The following is a 16369-nucleotide window of genomic DNA, read 5'->3' as shown; positions in this document are numbered from 1 at the left end:
CTCCCATCATCCCTAGCTATAATTTATTGTGGCTGGGGATGATGAGAGGAGTTGTTCAGAAACATCTACAGTACCACAGGTTGGGAACCCCTGAACCAAGACATCGCACATCATCCCCAGCAACTTCCAGCTTCTGACAGATACTGGAGCGCAGAATGAGACATCTCTATGCAGTCATCAGGATCCTGCCGGTAGGTTTTTCCAAGGATCAGCAGTTGGTAGCAGATATAGCTCATCAGAAGCAAAACTAGGCAGTAGACAAAGAAGTGTCCAGCTTCCAGTGGACATGCTCAGCAAAGGCCAAGCCAAACCAGATGGGCTTTACTTGGTGCCCCTTGACGGCCTTAGGCAACAGGACTGGTTTAAGCCGACTGCAGCTAGAGGGGACCACAGCATTTTGCAGGGCCTTGTGCTGGGCTGGAGTCTGTGCAGAAAAACAGCAACAGGAGGGGGGAGAGAGACTCAGAAGCCATACTCTTGTGAGACAGCAATTTCAGGCAGGCTGGCCCTCTGCCAATACTGGGGGAGGAGGAGCCATGGGGCTGCTGTGAATGACGCCAGCCATGGAGAGTTGAAGGACCTGGCCCTTTCTGCATGCAGAGCAGTGGCTCTGTCCCATATGTTTCCCCTGGACATAGGCAGCTGCCTTGCACTGAGTCAGGTTCGGCTTCACTCCAGATATGCTGTTGAGCTGTGTGCCAGAACACCTCAGGGAGGAAGAGAAACCCCTCTCTGTCCATTGCCATAACTGCTGCTGCTGCTGTGCTACCTGATGGGCAAACAGCAGGCTGGGGGAGCGTCCTTCGAGATGTGTGGGCAGATGCCCTCAAAGGACACCTACAGAGAGCAGACAGTGGCTGTCACTCATCCACATGAGTCAGAATGTCCGTTGCTTCACCAGAAGCCACCAACAGTTCAGTTTTAGAAACCCAGCTTCTGGCCTTCTGCCACTGAAGAGGGAAAGGAACCTCAGTGTGCTTTACCTCATAAGAGCAGCCGCCTCTTCTTCTCCCATGCTGCTAGCGGACATGAGGTCCTCATCAAATTCATCAGACTGTGAATGAGAAATGAGAGTCAAGAGACCGGAGGATCAGAACATTAGTTCGCTTTTCCTCCAAGAAGATCAGAGCAAGGGCTTCATGTAGTTCCTGTGAAGATTGGTAACTGGTTGAGGGACAGGAAGCAAGAGGGTAGGTATAAATGGAGAGTTTTCACAATGGAGGAAAGCAAGAAGTGGGGTCTCCCATGTTGGAAGTGAAGGACTCTGTGCTGCCTCATGCCTCAATGACAGAGGGGGACAGATTAGTGAGTCAGAGGGCTGGAGGGGTCAAGACATTGGTCATTCCTCCTCTCTACTGCTCTGACACTATCCTTTTGATATGTAGATTGCTACTCTCAGGGACTTAGTTACTTCCTGCCTCCCTCCCTTTCTCCTCTTCTCCCTATCACACATGCTTGCCTCCCTCTCTGCACCATGTGTGCTGAGATGCGATAGCATCTCTATGCATCCATCCAGCTAGATAGATAGATTAGAGATTCTATCTCTCCACTTTCGTATCTAGAATGGAGTTCTCCAAATAAGACTTCTTATATTGATTAGAAACTATGAACTGGCTCCAAGTTTCTTTTGCTCTCAGCAAACAGGCATGCCTGGGTAGACTCCGCTGTGTTTTGCCTCTGTGCACTCTGCTGTAATAGAAGGGTATCTCTTAACAGAGAGAATTCCTAAAACCCCTGGGATCTGTACTTGGACCAGTGCTTCTTAATTTATTCAAAAATGATCTAGAAGTTGGGGTAAGCAGCAAGGTGGCCAAATTTGCAGACAACACTAAACTATCCTAATCTAATCTAATCTAATCTAATCTAATCTAATCTAATCTAATCTATCTATCTATATCATATTTTTATACCGCCTCATATGTAAATCTAAATTTAAGGTAGCAAAATTCCAAACAATCTCTCCAAACTGGGTGAGTGGGCAACAAAATGGCAAATGCCATTCAACATAAGCAAGTGTAAAGTGATGCACATTGGGGTAAAAAAACCCAAGTTCACAAGTACGCTGATGGGATCTGAGCTGTCGGTGAATGGCCAGGAGATCATGGGCTCGTGGTGGACAGCTTGTTGAAAGTGCCAACTCAGTGCATGGCAGCTGTGAAAAAGGCAAATTCCATGCTAGGGATAATTAGGAAGGGGAATGAAAATTAAAAGGCTAATATAATACCCTAATACTAATAATACTAATAATAATGGAGAGCCAGTGTGGTGTAGAGGTTAGAATGCTGGACTAGGACAGGGGAGACCCGAGTTCAAATCCCCATTCAGCCATAAAACTAGCTGGGTGACTCTGGGCCAGTCATTTCTCTCTTAGCCCAACCTACTTCACAGGGTTGTTGTGAAAAAGAAACTCAAGTATGTAGTACACCGCTCTGGGCTCCTTGAAAAATGTAATAATAATAATAATAATAATAATAATACATGTTCCCAGTAAAGCTGCTTTTTGTAATTGGCTTATGGCCACAGAAATCACCATCAGCCAATTACAAAAAGCAGCTTTACTGGGAACAGCCTATATTCTGCAACGATATCTATAACAACTGACAATAAAATTCAGCCATCCCAGGTCCTTGGGAAGGACTCGATGTCTGGATAAAACAAACCAGTCAATAACACCTGTCTGACTGTGTAAACAAGAAATAATACATGTACCAAATTTGGAAAGAGAAGCATCCAGATACAGAAATAACAGAACAAAGGCTAGCAGACCAGAGAAGATTCATAATAAGAAATAAAGTATTCACAGGAGTTGAGCTGGAAGAACTGCAAAGAGCAACACAGGCTCAAGACATGGAAGAAGAATTACCACCAACTGAAACAGTGGCTCAGGCGCAGGTGGTGTTGGAAATAGAGGATGCCACTGAACTGTTTCAAAATCAAAACCAGGCAACCTCCCCTTTGCCTTCACCTCAAAAACCCAAATGCCGTTTAACAGAAAAGCAACAAGAACTAAAGCTAAAAATAACTGAGCACATGAACCAAACAACCACCAGGGTTCGACTTCCAGCTCTAAAAACAGTTGCCAAAAAACAACTCGCTCAGGTATTAAAAGATGTCAATGCTGCACTTGCAGAAATAACAACTAATAATTTGCAAGAAACAAACCAACTAATGTACAGTGCAGCAACAATAACAACACAAGAGCTCGGATATAAGATTAATGGACCTGTCAAAAAAGAAAGCAGTACAACACCTAAATGTAAGATTAGATTAGAAAATAAAATCTCCAGGCTTAGATCAGATGCTAGTAAATTGAAAGATATGAAAGACAAGAAGCTGAAGAATGAAAACACCAAACAGTATCTGATCCAAAAATACCACCTCAATTCAAGGAAAATTAGAGAAGTCCTGGAAATAATAAAGCAGCAAATAACAGCAGTGTCAAAGAAGATTAGCAAATATGAAGCCAGAACTACACAACACAGGCAGAATCTCCAATTCCAGTCGCATCAGAGATGTTTCTACCAAAGCATAGAAGGAGAAACTGCAAGAAACCTAGAAACACCAAATAAAGAAGAAACAGTGCAATTCTGGGGAAAATTATGGGACAATCCAATAGATTATAATAAAAAAGCAGGCTGGATGAAAGAGGTCAAAAAATGTAACCAACAAATGCAAGATCTAATAACAACACCAGAATTAATAAGTGAAAGAGCAAAGAAAATTAAAAATTGGACTGCGCCAAGCAACGATGAACTGCATGGCTTTTGGCTTAAACACCTAACAAGCCTTCATAAACAACTATCAAAACAGTTCAATCACATTTTGCAAGGAGGTGATATTGAACAATGGCTAACGACTGGGAAAACTCATCTCATCATGAAAGACCCAGCAAAAGGTGCAGTTCCAAGTAATTATAGACCGATAACCTGTCTGCCAACCATGTTCAAATTATTAACTGGAATAATAGCAGATGAAGTGATGCAACACTTATTAACTAACAAACAGCTTCCAGTTGAACAAAAAGGAAATTGCCCAAACACCAGAGGCACAAAAGACCAGCTGTTGATTGACAAAATGATTTTAGAAAATTGCAAGAGAAGATAAACCAATCTAAGTGTTGCATGGATTGACTACAAGAAAGCCTTCGATTCATTGCCTCACACATGGATACTAAAATGTTTAGAAACAACTGGTGTCAGCAAAAACATTCAGATATTTATTTAAAAAGCAATGAGCAGGTGGAGTGCACAGTTAACAATCAATGGCGAGACACTTGGACAGGTTAGCATTAGAAGAGGCATTTTCCAAGGGGACTCACTATCCCCTCTGTTGTTTGTAATCGCCATGACCCCACTTTCACAAATACTAAACAAAACAGGCCTTGGATACCAAACATCTAAAACATCAAGTAAAATCAACCATCTGCTGTACATGGACGATCTGAAGTTGTATGGAAAGTCCCAGTCAGAAATAGAATCATTGCTAAACACTGTCCGTATATTCAGTAATGATATAGCAATGGAGTTTGAACTAGACAAGTGTGCTGCATTAATAATGAACAGAGGGAAAATAACAAAAATAGAAGGAATAGAACTGCCCAATGGAAGCAAGATCAAGAACCTGGAAGAGAAAGAACCTTACAAATACTTGGGCATTCTCCAGGCTGATAACATCGCACACACTGAAGTTAAAAGAAAAATTGGAAGTGAATACATCAGGAGAGTTAGAAAAATCCTCAAGTCCAAACTCAATGGCGGGAACACCATACAAGCCCTAAACACCTGGGCTATACCTGTTATCAGATACACTGCAAGAATAATAGACTAGACCCAGACAGAGCTAGAGACACTAGATCGTAAGACCAGGAAAATCATGACCATCAATCATGCTCTGCACCCCCGCAGTGATGTCGATAGGCTCTACCTCCCTCGCAGCTCAGGTGGAAAAGGAATGCTGCAAGTCCATCAAACAGTAGAGGAGGAGAAAAGAGGCCTTGAAGAATATATCAAGGACAGTGAAGAAGATGCACTTCAAATGGTCAATAATGTGTAACTATTCAACACCAATGAAAGAAAGCAGGCCAAGAAAGAACAAGTCAAGAACCGAGCAGAAAAATGGAGAAATAAGCCCCTGCATGGTCAATATTTGCACAATATAAGTGGAAAATCAGTCATCACCAAGACCTGGCAACGGCTTAAGAATGGCAACTTGAAGAAAGAAACAGAGGGTTTAATACTGGTTGCACAAGAACAGGCACTAAGAACAAATGCAATAACAGCAAATGTAGAAAAATCCACAACAAACAGCAAGTGCTGCCTTTGTAAAGAAGCAGATGAAACAGTGGACCACCTGATCAGCTGTTGTCAAAAGATCGCACAGACTGACTACAAACAAAGGCATGACAAGGTAGCAGGGATGATACACTGGAACATCTGCAAAAAATACAAGCTACCTGTAGCCAAGAATTGGTGGGACCATAAAATTGAAAAAGTTGAAGAAAATGAAGATGTAAAAATATTATGGGACTTCCGACTATAAACAAACAAACATCTGCCACACAATACACCAGATATAACTGTAGTTGAGAAGAAAGAAAAACAAGTGAAAATAATCGACATAGCAATACCAGGGGATAGCAGAATAGAAGAAAAAGAAATAGAAAAAATCACCAAATACAAAGATCTACAAATTGAAATTGAAAGGCTGTGGCAGAAAAAGACCAAAATAATCCCAGTGGTCATTGGCGCCCTGGGTGCAGTTCCAAAAGACCTTGGAGAGCACCTCAACACCATAGGGGCCACAGAAATCACCATCAGCCCATTACAAAAAGCAGCTTTACTGGGAACAGCCTATATTCTGCGACGATATCTATAACAATTAACAATAAAATTCTGGCATCCCAGGTCCTTGGGAAGGACTCGATGTCTGGATAAAACAAACCAGTCAATAACACCTGTCTGACTGTGTAAACAAGAAATAATAAATTTGGATTACGGTGTACAGTTCTGGTCACCATATCTTAAGAAAGACATTGTGTAACTGGAAGAGGTGCAGAAGAGGGCAATCAAGATGATCAGGGGCCTAGAGCACCTTCCTTATGAGGCAAAGCTACAGCATCTAGGGCTTTTTAGTTTGTAAAAGAGGCAACTACAGGGAGACATGATAGAGGTGTATAAAATTATGTCTGGAGTAGAAATAATGGATAGAGAGAAATCTTTCTCCCTCTCTCACAACACTAAAACCAGGGGTCACCATATGAAAGTGATTGTCAAGAAACTTAGGACCAACAAAAGGAAGTACCTTTTCACACAGCGCATAATTAATCGATGGAATTCTCTGCCATAGGATGTGGTGACTGCCAGCAGTCTGGCTGGTTTTAAGATGGGTTTGGATAAATTCATGGAAGACAGGTCTTTCAGTGGCTATTAGTCTGATGGCTATAGGCTACCCTCAGCCTCAGAGTGAAGATGCCTCTACGTACCAGTTGTAGGGGAGCAACAACATGAGACAGGGGATGCCCTCAGCTCTTGCCTGTGGGCTTCTCAGGGGCTTCTGGTGGCCCACTGGATGCTAGACTAGATGGGCTTGAGCCTGATCCAGCAGGGGTGTGCTTATGTTCTTAACATACATGGTTCCCCTGCACCACCATTTTAAACTCACAACCATCTTATGAGATAGATTATCTGAGAGATGGTGAGTGGCCCAAATTTATTATTATTATTATTTATTTATTCAATTTCTATACCGCCCTTCCAAAAATGGCTTAGGGACAGAGAAATAATAAATAAATATGATGGCTCCCTGTCCCCAAAGGGCTCACAGACTAAAAAGAAACATAAGATAGAGACCAGCAACAGTCACTGGAGGTACTGTGCTGGGGGTGGCTAGGGCCAGTTACTCTCCCCCTGCTAAATAAAAGAGAATCACCACGTTAAAAGGTGCCTCTTTGCCAAGATAGCAGGGGTCAGAATCATCCAGTGAGCTTCATGGACACATGGGGATCTGACCTGGTGCCTAGTCTGACACTCTCACCACTATAACACTCCCTCTCCCTTCTTCTCTACAACACCATTGCGGTGCCACTGCCTTGAGTCTTGGACTATCAGAGTCTCCACCCAAGTCCAACATCTGAGGGAGGGCCAAATTAGGGCAGCTTTGCTCCAGCTCAGGGATGTAGCCAACCCGAGGCTCACCAGCTGTGGCTGGACTCCAACTCCCATCATCCCTAGCTTTTGTTCACTATGGCTGGGGTGGGATTAGTCCAACAACATCTGGGGACCCAAGTTTTCCCCCCACCCCCCATCTTCTGGAATTTGGATCCTGCCCTTCTTCCCTGGAACTCAGGAGTGTGTGTGTGTGTGTGTGTGTGATTGATTCTCCCTCCCCACTTGTATCTACACAATAGTCCTGTGAGGTAAGACAGGCTGAAGAGAATGAACTGCCTAAAGTCACCCAGTCAGTTTCATGGCTACAGTTTGACCAATAACTCCCCTGCCTGTGGCCAAAAGGAAGAGATGATGGAAGCTGTATTGGATTACAAAGGAAGGAAGCCAACCAGAAAAGAAACATATTCAGAACTGGTCCCCTCTTTACAAATTACAAATAAAGTCTTCACAAGTATATGAGTGCATGTAAGTCTGTACTACGTGTGTGTACTAGTGATGGCTGTGTGTATGACAGTATGTTATTTGGATGAAGAATGTTAAATGTTTAAAATGTAGTATGTTGAAAATCAAACCAGTACTGTGCATTCTTGCTTTGATTTACTTTTTTCTTGCGTCCACCACATGACAGCTTACCAGGCAGACCCGAGTTCAAAATCCCAGTTCAGCTATGAAAGCCACTGTGGGGCTGTGGGCCATGTGCTCATCTCTCAGCCTAACCTAGCACACAGGGTTGTTGTCAGGCCTGACTTGATGGGAATGCAAGAGTGCATTTGCATTGAGCCCTTTGAAGTCCAGGTGAAATCTACCTTATATGTGAATAAAAGAAACAAAGCCCACAAAAGAAGCCCCAATTGCTCTACAAACTTACAAAGCAGCAATTGGCTGGGTTGATTTACACCTTCATTTTTCTATTTACATTTGATGAATAAACAATTAGCAAGATGTAAATCAACCCAGCCAATTGCTCCTTTAAGTTTAGCATAAGGTAGACTTCAAAGGGATCAATGCAAATACGTTGAGATTGCATTCCCATTAAGCTGGGCCTGCTTATCTATACTCGCACACATTTCGTCTCCTCCCCAGTTCTTGGCCAAAAGCGATGTTCTCCACCTTGCAGACCTTCCTGAAGTGCTGCACTGGAGTTCATCTTCAACTAACGAAACTGGTCCTGCATAGTTCGCTACAGTAGGGGTGTGCACAAAACCCCAGTTTTGGTTGAAGGGCCCCAGTGTGGTTCAAGTCTGGACCAGATTCAGATTGGACTGGGCATGCTCGGTTTTGCACATGTTCAGCTGGAGTTTGAGCCAGTTTGGGGGTTCTAAATGTGGGAAGAAGAAAAAATGGAATGCCTGTGCCTGCATATTGCCAAATCCTAGCCAGATCACTACTCTCGGTTTGGTTCCCCTGTGCCAGGACTCTTCATGAAATTCCCACTTAGTGATCTGTGTGACCTGACATTTTTCTGCAAGTCATTCCTTCCTTTTCAGCACAGAAAATGTGGTGGTTTACATGTTGGGTTTAATTTTGCTTTTTAATTTCAGCTTGCAAAAAGAGGGTGATACGCCATGAAGACTCTGGACATTCTGAGATTAATAAAAAGTCTAATTAATTAAAAACGCCAAATTCTTACAGAATCAGACACATCTGAATCAATAGTCGATCTGCAAATTAAATCTGTGATAATGGGAAATAATAGCTGGGCAACCAACTTTATCTGCATTTGTTAAAAGTTAGCAGGTGCCCTTTCCTTTGCAAATGAGGCTGCAGGGAGAATTATTTGTAGAATATTCTAATATTTTAAGGCTCAGTAGGAATTACTCAATTTCCCACCTCATATTCCAACCCCTGAGAATTTGCAGAGAATATTTTGAAGCATATTTGCCCCAAGGCTAGTAAAAATCTACTTACCTCAGTGTATGCACTAGAAGACATATCTCAAGAAAAAACTCTATGAAAGAATTAAAAAAACATGACAACTTACTTTACATTGAAGTAATAATATCTAATATCCAATACCACAAAAGAGGTATTAGGATTTTTAAAGAACTAACAAATGGATATATGCAGACTAGATGTCAAAACAAAGCTAAAGCTATTGTAAGAATATAATAATAGATGTAACAAAATAGGATTTCAGAACAATAACAAATTGTATACAATCTCTATAGAAATGTGAGAACAGAAATATAAGAATTGTAAGCAACAAATGAGAAAATGACAAATATTTCAAACAAGCCAATAAACAAGCTTACAGCCAAGCTAGCACTACTCTCACTTCTAACCCGACGCCACTCCTACAACCCACAGAGCAACCAACTTCCAGCATCCAGTATTTCAGTTCACACAGCCCTTTGTGACACTGAGACTCTCTTTGTGACACTGAGCCTCTCTGGGCCAAAGCACTATGGCAACCAGCACTGAGTCCAGGCCCCCACATTTCTTCAACAGGACTCAGCAGCTGATATTCAGTGATGCTTGGTCAGCACTTCACTTCCACCCTGGTGGCCAAAAGGCCATCACTGATGTAGCCTACTTTCCCTTCAAAAAGCTCATGGGGGCACACATGGGAATTCATCCTATGTTACCCATCCCACAACCTTATGAGCTAGCTGGTCCTAAGAGCCAGCGACTGGCCCAGGGTCATCTTCTGAGCTTCTTGCTGAGTGGGGTTTTCACCCCTGGCCTCTCCAGTTCAAGACTCCAATTCACCACAAATTAACTCCAATTCACCTCCCCTTCCCAATGCAGGCCATCACAAACAAAAAAGAGAGAGAGAGAGAAAGACACGTCAAGCATTTATGGTGTTTGCAGATAGAATTGTGAGCTTGGAGATCTGGCACCACACGCTGGGTTTTACACAATGTATCAATCATACTGTCTCCGATGTCTGTGTCTGGTCCATCGCCTTCCTCTGCCTCTCCAACAACCTCCCTGACAAATCACTGCTCGCGTCTCTGTCCCTCTGTCAGCACCTTTTGCCCTTAGGCCGGCTGAGGTGTTGTCATGCCTTTTCGTTAGGCCTTCGTTCCACTTCTGTCCTCCTTCCCCTCAAGATCTCTGCCCCATATGCTACCTTCCCCTCATCTTCTTTTTGTAATGTCTTGATATGACTGTGGGTCCCTTAGGTGTACTCACTTGGTGGATCACCTCGGTAGACTGACTCTCCCCACTAGGGGCAAAAGCAAGCAGGATACTGACCTGCACAAACTACAGGATGACTCTGTGGACACTCACAAGACCAAGGTAGAATAAAATCCTGGACAAACTTCACCCACACAGATCGGAAGGGAAACCAGCCGTTATCCACTTTCTTGAAGACACAGTACCACATGCCACCCCTTTGCCCCTTGTTGCGAGTCCTTCCGCCAGCCCCCTTGGCCCTTTGCTCATCACCAAACGCTTTGCTTCCCGGCCTCGTTGGACTTCCTTCCACTAAGCTGCTAGTCCTCAAGTTCCCTGCTCCCCACCTCCCCCAGGTTCGGCCTGCAGGTTCAACCCTTTAAAAAAGCTTCCTGCGTGTGGGCTCAAGAAACAGGCTTGCTTTGGAATACTGCCGTTACTGTGCACGGAATGCATGTTGCGTTGGGAATTCTCTCTGGTAAGATAAACCTTTTTCATTATAGCAGAGTACACAGAGGCACAACACAGAGGAATTTAGTTAGGCATTCGTGTATGCTGAGAGTAAAGTAACTTGGAGCCAGTTCATAGTTTCAAATCAATATAAGTAGTATTTATTAGAGAACTCCATTCTGGATAGGAAAGTGAGGAGTTAGGATCTCTAATCTATCTATCTAGCTGGATGCAGATGGATTCTGCATCTCTGCACACATGATGCAGGGGAGAGGAGCTTGCATGTTGCAAGGCAGAAGGAAGGGAAGAAGAAGAAAAGAAGAGGAAATGGCAGGCAGGCAGGAAGGAAGTCCCTAAGATTAGCAATCTACATATCAAAGGGATAGTGTCAGCGTAGTAGAGAAGAGATGACCCATGTCTTGACCCTCTAGCCCTCTGACTCACTAGTCTGTCCTCCTATGTCATTGAGACAAGAGACAGTGCATAGTCAAGGGTGTGACTACTATTGGGCAAGGGGAGACAGTTGTCTTGGGGCCCCATGGTTCAAGGCCCCCCCGAGGCATGTCACATGACTCCCTGCCCACCCGTGCTGCACCCCCTATGAATTAATGTGGAGTCTCTTGGAGATCGGCAGTAGCAGACAGTAAAAAAAAGGGTTAACTTTTCTCCCAGCCCTATTGGTTCTTCTGGAGTCTTGTGCTCCTCCTCCACTTGGAGTCTGTATGTAACTGCAGAGCCGAGGAAGCGGGCTGTTGGGCTGATGGTCTCTCTCCAAGAAGGAAAGTAACACATTTTGTAAAAACCAACCCTTTGTTGTTTGTTTTGTTTGTGTGTGATTTGTTCCCCTTGGTCAAGCTACCATGTTGCTCGCTCTCCCCCCCACCCCCATGAACCATGTGTGTGTGTTGTACATGTGAGAGAAGTCCCATCCTGTTTGTGTGTTTGTGAGAGAGACAGAATTCTTAAGCTTAAAAAACCCACAACAAAACATTTTCAAAGTATGCCAAAACTATTCTAGTGCAAACCTGTAAGAAAAACCCTCCCCATCCCAACAGTATACGTTGTTGTGAGGAAATTAGTTAGTGCAAAAGTATTTAAAACTTTGAAAAGAATGGCAGGGGGGGGAATGCTCTGACAAAATGGATCTGTTTTTTTGTTCCTGCCTTTTATTCCTGAAGTTACACTTCTTATAGCTCTAATCTGGTCTCTCTGTGTGTTGCTTCCTCTCCCCGCCACCTTTATGAAAAATATTTATATGCTGCTTTTTGGATACAGAGTTCTCACAATGGCTTAAATAGCAAAATATGAGAAAATGGTTCTCTTAACTTGTTTCCCCTTTTAAACATTACTATTTTATTTTATTTTGCTTTGTGCTTGTAGCTTCAAAATAAGCTCACTTAATCACTTCACAAGTGAAAATCACTTCACAAGAAACTCATTTTTAAATTGCACATGAAATAATTGGTTATCTTTAAATTCTGCAGAATTGGGGTAACTCCATATATGACATTCTGCTGTCCTATTTGAAATCAAAATGGTGGCTTTTCTTTCTGTATAGTGTATAGACACACTATACATTGTATATATACTGTAGTATATAGACATACACTATAGTTGCATATGATTTTTTTGCTTAAATGAAATGTACTAAATAAAAGATCAAACTGAATTGCATGCTGCTGTGATTGGTGTAAAAAGGCTATTTGAATGTGCTTCTGAATACATGCTTAGGATTGGAGTGAATGTGGCTCAAAGTCATATATATGAATGACACACATCCTGTTCTTCCTCCAAAGAAGTCAGGGTAGAGTACATGTTCTTCCTCCCCACTTTTAGCCTCACAACAAGTCCCCCAGTCCTAGTCTTGACACTCTAATCACTACACCACACTGGTTCTCAGCTGTGTGCATAGGATACAGGAGAAATCTGATGCAGGAGGAAAAGGAGATTCATTTTTATCTGTGAAGCAAGCTAGTGGGGAGGAGAGTGTTGGATACCTTTAAGAGAGCATGAAAGGGTTTCATTATCAAAATGTGGGGAGGCTGTGTGCCCAAGCCCTGGATTTTAAGTACCTAGCAACACCTTTGTAAGGGAGAAAGGAAGAGTGATAGGATTTTCCATGCAAAAGATGGCATCAAACGCCCTAAGCCATTTTTGGAATAATAATAATAATAATAATAATAATAATAATAATAATAATAATAATAATAATAATAATAATAATAAATTAATTAATAATTAAAAAGTTACAAAAAGCAGCTTTACTGGGAACAGCCTATATTCTGTGACGATATCTATAACAATTGACAATAAAATTCAGCCATCCCAGGTACTTGGGAAGGACTCAATGTCTGGATAAAACAAACCAGTCAATAACACCTGTCTGACTGTGTAAACAAGAAATAATATTAGCAGGTATGTTCTGAATTTCTTCTAAAAAACTGGTAGACACTCCTTCCCAACACACAAAATCAGCACCTCAGACATTTAACTATTTTTAATTGCCTTAAATTAAGTGTCATTGATCTAAGTGGAAGGACTTCCTAGTCAGCCAGTATAACTTTTAGGCAACTTTGAGTCCTGTGCAGTGTTTTGTCCTAAGACCTTACTTCTTGTAAAGTCAGAGCCAGAGGGCGGGGGTCTGGGGAGTGAGATAAAATGTTTTTGTGCACCAGACTGTGCGTGGCACATTATTTATGTGTGTGTGAGAGAGAGTGATGTGCACACACTGCCTTGATAGTGCTGCCCAGAACAAAACTCTTTCTGCTCACTGATGGTAAGAATTAGAGGGTACACTGGTGGGAGGGCAGGCATCTTGTGGAAACTGGTGCCGAGAGAGAACTTAAAACAGTGCTATTGTAGGACTGAAGGGGAGATTGTGGATTGACTCATAGAGTGAATTAAGATGCCATCCACTTCAGTTTCTAACTATCCTGCAGGAACTGGGCTACATAGGACACATATATCCAAACTATTTTATTAGTATAGAATTGTGCTTTCTTAATAGTTACAAGTGATACTTCATTTGAAGTATTTATAGTAACCTATAAGTAACAGAAAACAGAGGTCAGATATCAAAAGTTAGCAGGGAAAATTAATTAAATGGAACAAAAAAACCCTATGGTGAAACCCACCCATTCTGCTCAAAACCCGGCGCCCTCCCCACATACATTCCACCGCCTTCTCAGTGCCCCCAGTCCAGCTCTGCCTGAGATCAAAGTTCTGGCTTTATATTTATATTTATAACTATATTATTATATTTCTAACAATATAGTTATAAAAATAACTATATAAATATCCACCGTATTCATAATGGGGATGTGAGTGTGAGTGCACTATATATTGTGAAGTATGTTTGTTTGTATGTATCAGCGAGGGGCCCATTTTTAAATCTTGTCTCTGGGCCCACTCAAACCTTGCTACACCCCTGCGCATAGTCCTTCATTTCCAACATGCTGAACCCCACGGGGAGAAAAACTGATGCGGCAGGAGTGGAGACACTACCCCATCGGCTGCCCTGTCTGGAAGTGTGGTGTGTGGCTCGAAACAATACCGCTCCATGAGCCACATGCAAGCCTGTGAGGGTGACCTCCCGCATAGGCTTGCAAAACTTTGTATCATTCTCTCCAGGATCACCCCCTTCTTCCTGAAAACCTTCTGGGAGAGCAAAGTGAGCTGGTTTAGACTGCCTTGAGTCTCTGAGAGAAGGGCACGGAGGGTGGGAGGAAAAACCATGCATGTTTAGCTCCGTTTTATTGTTTCATTACACAAAGGCCTGCAGGAAGCAGGGCCTACATTGTGATTGCCCGGATGCTATCGCATGAACCTCTTTATGAGATCTAGAGGCATTCTTCTTTTCTGCCCCTTATACAGGAGATGCAAACCTTGCCTGTTTCAAAAGGGACCTGCTGATTTGCTGTTTGTATTGTTCTAAGTAGGTCTGAATTTTTTATTGTTGTTCTAACTGACATTTTAATGTTTTCACGCAAACCGCTTTGAGCACGGGGAAAGCAAGTTATACATGTGTGGTTTTTTTTAATGGTTTTTTATTCAGTGCCTTTATGATATAACAATAGTCATGTGCACGGACCGGTTCGGAGGCCATTCTAAAGGCCTCCAGACCGGTCCGGCACGGGGTGGTTTTGGTTCGGGTGGGGGGTTCTGAAAAGAATGGGGGGGGCTTTACTCACCCCTTCCAAGAAAGTCCGTATTCTATGTATTAATCGGGCGGCAGGGTGCCGCCCGCTTCAATCTCCGGCGCGGGCTCCTTTTTGTAAACAATCGGGCGGCAGGGTCGCTCCCAGTCCCTGCCGCCCGCCCTCCTCAACTTTAAACTTCAAGCCGAGCAGGCCTCCCTCGGCTGGCGGCCGCCCCCTGTAGGTATCAGGGGGTTCCCCCCTCCCCGCCGCCCCCTTCTTGAAAGATGGTCCCCCATTACCAGGGGACAGCAGGAGAACTCCCTGCTGTCCCCTTCCCCCTTGCCGGCTGGGCTGCAACTGGCTTCTAGGAAGCCTTTCGCGCGCCTGCGCGAAAGGCTTCCTAGAAGCCAGTTGCAGCCCAGCCGGCAAGGCAAGCGGATGGCAGGGAGCTCTCCCGCCGCCCGCTCGCTACTTTACTTTACTTTAGCGAGCGGGCGGCGGGAGAGCTCCCTGCCGTCCGCTTGCCTTCCCGGCTGGGCTGCAACTGGCTTCTAGGAAGCCTTTCGCGCAGGCGCGCAAAAGGCTTCCTAGAAGCCAGTTGCAGCCCAGCCGGCAAGGGGGAAGGGGACGGCAGGGAGTTCTCCTGCCGTCCCTTGGTAATGGGGGAACCATCTTTCAAGAAGGGGGCAGCGGGGAGGGGGGAACCCCCTGATACCTACAGGGGGCGGCCGCCAGCCGAGGGAGGCCTGCTCGGCTTGAAGTTTAAAGTTGAGGAGGGCGGGCGGCAGGGACTGGGAGCGACCCTGCCGCCCGATTGTTTACAAAAAGGAGCCCGCGCCGGAGATTGAAGCGGGCGGCACCCTGCCGCCCGATTAATACATAGAATACGGACTTTCTTGGAAGGGGTGAGTAAAGCCCCCCCCATTCTTTTTAGAACCCCCCACCCCAGTGCCGGACCGGTTCCGTGCACACCCCTATATAACAAAAAGCTGTGCTTCAATGCATTATCTGGAACCTGTCACATACAATGACATGGACTTCTTGTATTTCTGCATCTCTCTTCCTGCCCTACCCCCATTTTAGGTCTAGGAGGTGAACAAGCATTGCATACTACAACCACTGGAATATAGTGGGTTTGTAGATCTGACCTGTTTTCAGGAGGTCATCTTGTGTGCCTATAATGAATGAGTATTCTATTATTTGAGCCAGTATGGTGTAGTGGTTAGAGTGCTGCACTAGGACCGGGGAGACCCGAGTTCAAATCCCCATTCAGCCAGGATACTTGCTGGGTGACTCTGGGCCAGTCACTACTCTCTCAGCCTAAGCTACTTCACAGGGTTGTTGTGAGGAGGCACTTGAGTATGTAGTACACCACTCTGGGCTCCTTGGAGGAAGAGTGGGATATAAATTCTAATAATAATTATTATTATTATTGAATATTATTGAATATTGAATAATAATAATAATTATTATTTGCTAAATCACCATGTTTTG

The 16369-nt window shown here is 43.8% G+C and overlaps 1 protein-coding gene across 1 annotated transcript in view; it reads right to left on the bottom strand.

The window, feature by feature from the left end:
- LOC128323166 (uncharacterized) overlaps positions 1-9098 on the bottom strand; it is a 35313-nt gene extending 26215 nt beyond the window's left edge. The window contains exons 1-2 of the mRNA XM_053245887.1: positions 9075-9098; positions 984-1054 (exon numbers count right to left, since the gene is read on the bottom strand). Coding sequence (XP_053101862.1) covers positions 984-1054; positions 9075-9098 — 95 coding nt within the window. The remainder of the gene's footprint in view (positions 1-983; positions 1055-9074) is intronic.
- Between the last annotated feature and the right edge of the window lie 7271 nt (positions 9099-16369).

This window comes from Hemicordylus capensis, chromosome 4, assembly GCF_027244095.1.
Source record: "Hemicordylus capensis ecotype Gifberg chromosome 4, rHemCap1.1.pri, whole genome shotgun sequence".
Taxonomy (NCBI): domain Eukaryota; kingdom Metazoa; phylum Chordata; class Lepidosauria; order Squamata; family Cordylidae; genus Hemicordylus; species Hemicordylus capensis.
The sequence above is the reverse complement of the archived record's forward strand: the minus strand, read 5'-3'. Positions and strand labels throughout refer to the sequence as shown.